Below are 10,899 nucleotides of genomic sequence, written 5' to 3'. Positions count from 1 at the left end.
TTCCTCCATTATGAACTGGAATCAGCCGTGGAGGATGTCTGTGTCATTCATTCCTCCCAGCTGCATGGCTGAGACTCATAGCTTCACAGTTTACCCAGGAATACTTTCTAATTTGAATAAAACTTGCGCGATAGCTATGCTCATCTCTGTGGATGCCGTCATGTTGTTCGTTGCGTCACACCTCAACCCGCCTCAAAGCCAACGATTGGACGTTCGTTTGGTGAACTGCTCCAAATTTTCTTTAACGGAAAGTATCCAGACTGATCTGCGAGTGAAACCCTGAAGCTCGCGAGATCAGGATGCTCACGAGGCTAGGTCAATTGCCTTTGTGTAATGGAATTGTTGAGTCTTGAAATCTTCAATAATCCGTTTCCCTTAAACTAAGCATTTACATGAAGCACATGATAACTATGCCAATTGAAACACTTTCCACTTAGATAGCTAGGTGGCTACCAGGTTCATAATTCACTTTTAATTGCAAACAGAAAATATCTAGCTAGCATCATTACATGCTTCTATTTCCACAGGAATGAAGGTTGTTTACACCAACTTAATATATACTTAACATAATTGTGCTATAGGCCTAAATGTGGCACAAACAATGTTAGTTTGTGGAATGACCATAGGCTATATTTGATTGGAGCTGGCAAAATATTATGAATACTGTGTAGAGTAGACTATGCTCTTAAAGTGACAGTACACCATTTGTAAATTTTGTTTAATTTTTTTTTTTGGGGGGGAGGGGGGTGTCCCGCATTTGAAGTGAAGTGTCCCTCATTTGGGGTTGAGGAAGTTGGCAACCCTACGCGGAAGCGAAGCAGGCCATAATTTTGCACAAATTGAAGAAGAAATAGGCTGACACCAAATGTTTCACGTGTGATCAAGTCTTGGGTAGGCTATGTTATTCACCTATTCTGATTCTGAAGGAGAATATGGTGTCCACTAAGCATACCGTGCTTATTTCGACCCTCTGCCCAACATAGCTGGAGGTGGCAGTGGTAATCGTGATGATAGTCGCGATGGACGTGGTACAGACAGCAGGGGTAGTAAAAAATAGTGCTCCGAGTCTGAAGAACTACAGTCACCCACGATAGGAACTGATTTGACCAGGCTACATTATTGTAGGCCTATAATAACAGTTTTTGTGGTTATAGGCTAGTAATAGCTTACTGTTGTTGGTTTAGATCTTAGGCCTACTTTTTTCCTGTTAATTTGTTATATGGGTAATATGACAAAAAAGAATTAAACCTGCTCAAATATGTTCAACATCCAATGGTGTTGTTTTCTTAACCCTGGCACCTGAAGTTTGCCATGCAGGTTTAAATAAGTGGAAGGAGGAAAATATTTTTATTTGGTGTGAAACACACACATACCTTTTTTATGCTTTTTGTTTGTTTTTATAATTTGTATTAATATTTATTTTATCATTAAAATATATGGTTATTTAGAATGAACCATATAAACAGATAAAGTATGTACAGTATGTACAGCTATGCAGTCTGGTAACAGTACCATTGTAGTGCAGAGACAGTAAAATTATAATAGTATTAAGAATAAGTGTATGTGCAGGATGAAGAGCAGTGGAATATGGCTATGTATAAGTGTAATTACATTATGTACATTTGTAAATAAATGGACACTATGAATGGGATAGGGCAGTTGTGGGGGGTGGGGGGCTGGGGGATGTCCGCCTCCTTCTTGTCCCTGTCAAGGCTGCCATGGTCGTGGACACCTCAACAGGCACAGGCAAGGAGGCATCAGACGGGGGGTGATGGGGGCTTAGTTCTTTGGATGTCACCGGGATGCAGAGCTAGAGTTTAGTAGGGTGACAGCCGCAGGAAAGAAGCTTCCTCTGAACCTGCTGGTTCGGGTGAGGAGAGACCTGTGGGCTGAACAGTCTGTGGTTGGGGTGAGAACAGTCTTTGATGATGCTGCGCGCCTTACGCAAGCATTGCTTGTTCTGGATGGCTTCGATGAAGGGGAGTGAGGAACCGGTGATGCACCGGCGATGCAGTTTTCACAGAGAGGAGAAAAGGAGAGGAGAAAAAATAAAATAAGTTATCCACAACAAATCAACGAGTGGTCGGCCTCAGAACGCACTCAATTTTTTGAGATCTGAAGTCAGTCATGATTGGTCGAAATTGTTGTCAATCTTGACGCAGTACAACAAGCAAACCTATCACATTTCTGTGCGCATACAGGCAGGTACACACACGTAGGCTACACACGCACGCACTCAGAAAGACAGAATGACACAAAAATTATGATAGCCCGTAACAATGAAAATGTTTTGGGATGTGTGTATCTTCACTTAATAGTATCTGGGGAGATTGTAGGCTAAAAGTGTGTAAATGCTCAACATAGGAAATAATTACAGGACTCATTTTATTCAGTCAGACTTAAAACATGCATAATAATAGTAGCCTATAGAGTTTTGTGCACAACCTCGTCCTTGCTGGTTTGGAGGTGGTCACCCTAGTGTGTGTGTGTGTGTGTGTTTTAATAGCCTTTGTTTTCAAATAATGCTATGAGTAGACTCGGTGTCCAACTTACAGTGTTATTTTAGCTTGCCAAAAAAGTTATAGTTTGCAGGTGTTACAGCTTACAGTTATTATTATCATGTAATATTAGTGAAACATTGCTTTCCCGAAATGGATGATAAATGTGCGCATATATCATCTGGTATGTCGTGTGCCTCAGCATATCGTATAAATAATCATGGTGGGCCGCCATGGCCAAAAATGCACAGGCCATTTTTTAGTCCCAGTCCAGCCCTGGTTAGGAAGTCCAGAATCCAGTTACAGAGGGAGGTATGCCCAGTTCTCTGAGTTTGGTGATCAGTTTGGAGGGGATGATGGTGTTGAATGCTGAATTAAAAGTCAATGAACAGCATTGTTACATAGGTGTTGCTATTGTCAAGGTGGGACAGGGCAGAGTGAAGTGCCGTAGAGATGGCATCCTCTGTACACCTGTTCTGACTGTAGGCGAATTGGAATGGGTCCAGTGAGGGTGGTAAACAGGTCTTGAGGTGGGCCAGGACTTAGGTGATCCACCTGGCTTAAAAGTTATGCTAATTAGAATCAGCTAATTAAGCGAATGGTTAGAACAAAAATGTGAGCCAGACTTTTACACCTCTGAATATAACTCAAATAATCAGAAAGACGTAGAAAAAGAAAACAGTTATCTGAACTTTTTTATTTTATCTTGTACACTTCAATTGCCTCAAATTTAAATATTTAATTATCTGTATCAGTGCAAGAATCCCAAAGTTCACTGGAAGAATCATCAAGAATCATCAAGTCTTAAGTTACTTCAACTTATAAAAATAAGTAATGCAATTTCTACTAAGTTTCATGAGTTAACACAACGTAAAAATGAATCGTCTGATTTTACTTTTACATTACATTACATTACATTACATTACATTTGGCTGACACTTTTTTAGCCAAAGCGACTAACAACATGGTAAACAGTTTAAGTTTTAGAGCAATTCTCAACAATTTTAGGACAATTTAAAAAACAGAGTACAGTAAGAATAAGTGCATCAGTGAGTGCTGTTTTTAAACAGTTACTTGTCAGTTTAAGACGGCTGGTGAGTGCTAGGATCAGTAAGACTTGTTGTAAGTGTTGCTATGAGAGCTGGGTCTTCAGAGATGGGGGTGGGGTTGTATAAAATTAATTTTACATGTGAAATCTATGAACTAATCATGTTTTGGTACTTGTTGTCTAGCAGATACCAGTGAGAATTGAGTGTGGATAATGCAATTTAGTGAGACAGTTAGAATCATATAGGCCTTTCAGCGTGATTTATTTTTGTGGAAAAAATGTGCTGGACTGGGCGGCGGTCACATTTTGTACCGCTCTGCGGTACATCTAGTTATAAATCATTACTTTATTTAGGCAGAATAAGTTCGTTGTGGTTTCCAAGCTCATTAATGTTAACGTTAGCGGTCTTCCACTGATATTCATGGCATTAGCTAGCTTTGTGGTTAGCTAGTCTATGATGAGCCCTAATTTAGCAATGGATAACGTCATACTGCAAATTGTAACATACGCTTTCAAAATAACAGGCCGGGGAGAGATGATACGTCTCACTGCTATAACTGTCACGCTATTAAAGAAATACATCTTCAGGGGGCAGCCGTGGCCTTAGGGGGCAGCCGTGGCCTACTGGTTAGCACTTCGGACTTGTAACCGGAGGGTTGCCGGTTCGAACCCCGACCAGTAGGCACGGCTGAAGTGCCCTTGAGCAAGGCACTTAACCCCTCACTGCTCCCCGAGCGCCGCTGTTGTTGCAGGCAGCTCACTGTGCCGGGATTAGTGTGTGCTTCACCTCACTGTGTGCTGAGTGTGTTTCACTAATTCACGGATTGGGATAAATGCAGAGACCAAATTTCCCTCATGGGATCAAAAGAGTATATATACTTATACATACTTATACAGTCACATTGTCAAAAGTTAAAAGGACAGACAGTCAACTACACTGTAACAACGTAACGTAATTACTAGCTAATTCCTCTTCACTCTCGGCTAATGTAACAGCAGCAAAACTGGACATTGTTTTCACGAATTTTGTCATGCTTATTTGAGTTAAGAGAACTGATGGGGATGTTCTTTTAATTGTTATTTCAAGCAATGTATGTCTCGTGACCAAATCACCATGAACACACTTCACTGATGATCTCTATGCGCGGATAACTGGTTCTCTCTGCCCGATTCTGGCTGGATCAGCAGGTTGCAGGATGTGTGGCGCATTATACACGAGTGTTGCCAGCAGGGACGGTGTAGAGTGCCCTCTGGTGGACAAACTATACAATGCCAACACTCCTGACATGGTTGAAGGGTGTTTCGTCCGTTTTTATTTTATTTTTAAAATATAAATTTATCGGCCATTATAAATGCCGATACCGATAGTTTGAAAAATGCTTAATATCGGCCGATAATATCGGCCCGCCGATAAATCGGTCGGGCTCTAATCCTCAGAGATGAGCCTGTGTAAAAGTATGGAAACAGTTTCTCAGTGAAAGTGTGTGTGAAGGAAAGCAGGTTTGTGTTATTATCAGGGTCAGAGAATGAGAGCTCTCCTCTCTCCCAGTCCAGCTGCACTCTGATCCTCTGGGGTTCCTGCTTCACTGTGATGGTGGAGGCTGGCTGGTATGGGGAGAGTGCTGTATAATTACCATAAAAATGACACACACTCCAGACTCCACTGCTGATGGAATCCTTTCTCTTCCTCTCCCCAGACTCTGTCTTCACTCCCAGATGCCAGAGTACACAGTCTCCAACCTCCACATCCCAGCAGCGGGTCCCTGAGATAAAGCCCTCAGAGCCCAGGACACTGTCATAGTAATCAAATCTCTCTGGGTTATCAGGAAGCTGCTGTTTCTCAACAAATCTCACACTGGTCAGATCCTCAGACAGGATAAGATGTGGGTTTGCAGTGTTGGGATCCAGAATCACAGGAGCTACAGAGAGAGAACATGAGAATTCAGTGGTTGATAACTGATTTTTCTCCTTTGTTCACTCATTTGAAATGGTGTGTGTGTGTGTGTGTGTGTGTGTGTGTTTGTATGTCTGATCATGTATTCATGTATAAGTGTGTGTGTGTGTGTGTGTGTGTGTGTGTGTATGTGCGTGTGTGTGTGTGTGTGTGTGTGTGTGTGTGTGTGTGTGTGTGTGTGTGTATGAACTCACTGTATTGAACCACACCCTGCATCTTCTCCCAGACTCTGAACTTCAGGTTGCCCAGGTGCTTTGCTACATTGATCAGAGCTCCTGAAACCCTCTCTGGATCCTGCAGTGTGCACTGGGCTCTGGAATAACATTCAGGAGTCAGTGCTGCTGTGGGTTTGGGTTCAGAACCACAGAGAAGAGAGAGACAGGAGGCAGATCACTCACCTTTCCACTGTGCTCTTGTAGTTCTGGAAAACAGAGGGTGAAATGAGGTAGGCAAGTATGAAATAGGGAGTGTGTGTGTGTGTGTGTGTGTGCGTTTGTGGGTGTGTGTGTGTGTGTGTGTGTGTGTGTGTGTGTGTGTGTGTGTTCTGACTTTAGTTCACTCATCAAAGTGCATCTTTTGTTCAAAACAAGAATTCAAAAGTACCAACCTGTAGAAATGAGATGTCATCAGCTCCCATCTCCTCCTCTATGGCTCTGATTGTGTCTGAAAGTGATGAGATCTCTCTGCTCATCTTCTCAATCTTCTCCTTCATCACCTGACTCTTCTGCTCCTCTTCCTCCCTCAGTGCAGCTGTCCTGGCTGCCTCTTCATCTTGTAGAAATTGGTGCAGCTTCTCAAACTCCTGCTTGATCTGCCTCTCTGTGTGTTGGGCCTGGACCTGTAATACCACACATCACCACATGATGGTGTCTCACACTTGGGATCTGTGTATGTTAGTTATGTTTTTATCACTATTAGAGGAGGGGGCATCACTCTTACTGTAATGTGTTGGGCAGTTTCATCACACGTTTCTTTAGCCTTTTTAAAGGTGTTCAGCTTGTTCTTTAAGGGCTGCAGTTTGACCTTCAGTTCTTCCTGGAATAAAATTAACATACAGTGTTATTCAGGATTGGTCTGGAAAACGGTGTTATTCTGTAGCCAGATCCTCCCGCACTACTTAGGTGGGTAGTCACCATCCTCTGAGCTGGGTATGTTCATTTCTCTGATTTGTATGCTTTCTTAAGTATTCCTTCAGCCTGTTTTGTAAACATCACATTATTCATCTTAGATGGACTTCTATAATGTGTTTGTATGAGCAGGCTTGGAATTTCACCATTCTGGGGGCAAGGCCACTTGGCCTTCAGTTGGGCATATTTGGTGGGGGGCACAAAGGCCACATGTCAGGGCACCAAGGCCAAAGTTAACTATACAATAGTAGCATATAAAAATGATCAAAGTTGTATTTAGCCTATTCACTACAGTAGACCTGCATCATTGTATGAAACATTACAAAAACATGAAACATGACATATTACATAGAACTGTAAATCATCTGATCATCTAATAATTACAGATATATAGGCTATATATAACATTTATTTTATATTTGGCCTGCTATGAAATCATGTATCGAACAATTTAAGCACAGCTCAGCTTTAAGAAACTCAAATAGCCTAGATGCATGCTTAGCATTTTGTTATCATTAAGGCTACTTTCACAAACTCTTAGTCAGCTGTCCTCTGATTTACCAATATCTAGGCGATATTTGTAACATTTATTTTGTATTTGGCCCGTTATGAAATCATGTGGAACAATTTAAACACATTGTAAAACTTAAAGCCCAAATTTGGAGACATCCATGCATGTCGAAATTTACTGCAAATTCAAAACTGGATTACTCTGGAACGGCTAACTGTACAGGGGACTGCTTTACACCTTTGTGTTCGGTAAGGTCAGCTGTTTATTCTGATATATGGTTTGTCGTGTGGTAAAAGAAGGGTTCGTGAAGTATAAGAGATGAATGGCTAGGGAGATGATGGACGCAAAACCTTCAGTAGAATGTATGATTAAATTGAATTATATTATTTACTTTTCTCGCGAACCGTTCAACACAGCAATTATCGGCTAACATCGTTTAAAAGCTGAGAAAAAGCTCTTTCATGTGATAATTGAGATGTATGTGTGATGATGAGAAGGTTACTTCGCAAGTAGTTCAACTGAGAAGAATGGGTGAATTTGGACGCACTTTCTTTCTTGCGCTGTCACTTACTCCACTGCGTAATAGACTAAATTAATTTGCGCTGTGAATGCTAAGATTATTTTGACAGGCCACAGGCTATTAGTAGGACGCAAAGCAGAATATTGAAAGAAGGGGGCACCAAGGCCACCGTGGCCTATAAACCTCTGATTTTCAAAGGGGCATCACGGCCTACGCAAGGGGCTACGACGGCCATGGCCATCCCTGTGTATGAGTAACATATACCGGACAAATAAATTGTTATGCTCTGATCCGCATAGCCTTTCCTAGTACTTATTGACCAGAGTCATAGTCTTAAGTAACGGTGTTGCCACAATGAATGACTAGGATTGGTTATCGCTGCCGTAGAAGCTAATCAACTGAAGTGGTAAGCAACAGCAGAACTGACTATTGTAGGTTATAGGGTGATATAGCAATGGACCATTTGTCAGCGATGGTATAGACAAAACGGTAAAACCTTAGCTCAGCCTGAACTCTCTGTAGCTCAGGGTGGAATAGACTGCTAGCGTGCTGATGAGTATAGCAGTCCAAGTCAGCACTGTAGCCTCTGACCATCTTTCAGAACAAGTGTGCTTTTAGGAACCGCCGGAATTAAACGGCCGTGGAGGAGACAGACCTACATGACAGACCTACAAGAAAACAAGTTAAGCATCCTCTTTAACAGTCTATATTGTGGGTATATTAACCTACTATGGATGTTACTATTACAAGGAACTGAAACTTTCTCATATTACGCAGTTAGGGGTTTATAATCAATTGTTAAATTTCCAACAGCGCGCGGAAAGCTTCACGATTTCCTTCGACCACTTTTAGCTCCCTCATTGGTTCTGAAAAGTGACGTCATTACAAAACCCTGGATCACCCCTCCCATCAAGCACTCCCTAAAGGAGAAACAGAAAGCATACTTAAGTGTAAGGACCGGGCCACACTCAAAGTACTCAACAGACAGACAAATTACATTATCAGAGCCCAAATGCAGTAAAGAGACAGACTAGAGCAGGAGTTTAGCAACATGAATTCGAAACAAGCATTTCAGAAAGTCAAAATACTCACTGGCCAACAACCAAAACAGCACAATTTCACAAATACAGATCCACAGAACTTTGCCAACTCCCTAAACAGTTTCTTTAGCCGGTTTGACACCCCATGATGACACCACCCCCTGTGAGGAGCTAAAGGGCTCCCCCTGGAGGAACCCCATGCAGCACCCACCCTTCACACAGGAGGATGCACAGCCACAACTGGTCAGGTGCAAACCAGGGCCAGATGGCATCCCAGCAAGGGTTTTACAGCTCTGTGCTATGGAGCTCTCCCCAGTCTTTCATCCACTCTTCTCGGAATCATACAGAACAGCCACAGTTTCCACTTTCTGGAAGACCTCAACCATCGTACCAGTACCCAAAAAAAAAAACACCCTTCAGAGCACAACCATTTCTGCCCAGTTGCATTCACACCCATAGTCATGAAATGTATGGAGAAGACCACTTCATCCTGCCAACAGTCAGACCACAACTGGACCCATACCAGTTTGCATACAAGCCGAAACGAGGAACAGAGGATGCAGTGGCATGGCTCCTCCTCTATACCCTCCTCCATCATCTCCAGACACCAACTTTGCATCTGTCCTGTTCGTCCATTTCAGTTCTGCATTTAACACAATCCAGCGGCACAAGCTCATCAAGAAGCTTCAGCACCTGGACATAACTCCACTCCTCATTCACTGGATACACAACTTCCTTAGCAACAGGCCACAGACAGTGAAACTAGGTACAGCAACATCATCCATCATCACCAACACCGGGGCCCCTCAACAGGGGCGCCTTAATACCACCCGAGGCCCCTGGGCTATATGTTTTTTAAGGCCCCCCACCCCCACCAACCGCAAATATTAATTATGATTAAATGATACCCGGCCCGCGATCTGACCCGACACATAGCGTGCGCTTTTGGTTAATAACATGCAGTGTAGCCTATCATTATTCAGCCTATGTAAAACCTTTACATAAACAGGAACAGAAAGCCCTCGAATCACGTCAGCCTACCCATGACATCGCTTATCAAAAAGGCTAGCCTACTGCACGAAAACAAGCGTTGGACTTTTACAACACTGGCTGTAGGCCAAGTTAAAAGATGGGTACACATATGGACGTTTAAAAGCTTTTCAAAAGTGCATGTGTTTGTCGTGTTGGGGGGTTCCCCAGGAGTTTTTTGAAATTCTGTCTACTTAACACACCAGTTTAACGCAGTTTGGGAGGGACAGAAATACTTTTAGCCTACATAACAAGCTGGCTCATGTGATGTGAACGTGGCTACCTTATGCATTATCACTACACTACGGAGACATATCTCACGTTAACAAGAAAACATAACATAGACTTATATGTGAGAATGGGTTAGCACAAACTTTGCTGTTGGTGAACGGAGATGCAGAGCACTAAGTCATTTATTTGCGCCACAGCCCATGTTCTGCGTTCACTCCAATGAGACAAGTGAAATACGTTTTTAAAGCCGTTTCATTTCCAGACTATTTGCTACGATATTTACCTGCTATGCCTTCTGTTTTCATGGAGTTACAGGAATCCACGTCATTCGTTTATCGTTGCTTCATTCCTACCCACGTTATCTCCAGAGTTTGTATGATATTTGTCAGTCAGTTTCAGCCTCTCCTCTAGCTACACCCGTTGGGATTTATTACGTTTTGTTACATTTTGTTACACTTTTGTTACTGTTAGAATTGGAGAAGACAAAGGAGGCCTCTGCATGGATGTAATTGTAGAGCAGTAGGCCTACGATGTGCTCAATTATTTAGGCTAGCTCCAGAGTAGGCTAATGACGCAGTGAATACGGACACGCCGTTTATTATTATTGATTATCATTATTATTATTAGGAGGCCCCTCATTGGTCGAGGCCCCTGGGCTGAAGCCCAGGTAAGCCCCTGCATTAAGGCGCCAGTGCCCCTCAAGGCTGCATTCTTAGACCATGTCTGTACACACTCTACACAAATGACTGCAGCAGCCCATCACCCACCACCACATATTACAAATATCAGATGACACAGACATAGTAGATCTACTCAATGATAGCAAGTCCATCATAGCATACCAACAGTCAATCTCGCTGTTTGCACAATGGTGCACAGACAATTAGCTCCAGTTAAATACTGACAAAACAAACTGAAATCACTGGCTGTGGCCCCCCACC

The 10,899-nt window shown here is 42.6% G+C and overlaps 1 protein-coding gene across 3 annotated transcripts in view; it reads right to left on the bottom strand.

Moving 5' to 3' along the window:
• Positions 1–1,498: 1,498 nt before the first annotated feature.
• Positions 1,499–10,899, bottom strand: part of LOC143100705 (nuclear factor 7, brain-like) — a 39,832-nt gene continuing 30,431 nt past the window's right edge. For 2 of the 3 annotated variants that reach the window (XM_076264115.1, XM_076264117.1), the window contains 5 exons: positions 6,440–6,535; positions 6,108–6,338; positions 5,899–5,921; positions 5,695–5,813; positions 3,181–5,465 (listed from right to left, as the gene is read on the bottom strand). In XM_076264115.1, the coding sequence (XP_076120230.1) occupies positions 4,927–5,465; positions 5,695–5,813; positions 5,899–5,921; positions 6,108–6,338; positions 6,440–6,535 (1,008 nt within the window). In that variant the 3' untranslated portion in view covers positions 3,181–4,926. Of the gene's footprint in view, positions 1,969–3,180; positions 5,466–5,694; positions 5,814–5,898; positions 5,922–6,107; positions 6,339–6,439; positions 6,536–10,899 lie in introns of those variants that run through there. The other variant, XM_076264116.1, reaches the window with a different exon arrangement.

Source organism: Alosa pseudoharengus, unplaced genomic scaffold, assembly GCF_046254945.1.
Source record: "Alosa pseudoharengus isolate Yale_2024_CS ecotype anadromous, Long Island Sound unplaced genomic scaffold, YU_APseudo_1.1 YU_APseudo_1.1_scf_3, whole genome shotgun sequence".
Classification (NCBI taxonomy): Eukaryota; Metazoa; Chordata; class Actinopteri; order Clupeiformes; family Clupeidae; genus Alosa; species Alosa pseudoharengus.
This window is presented reverse-complemented; position numbering and strand designations above follow the sequence as displayed.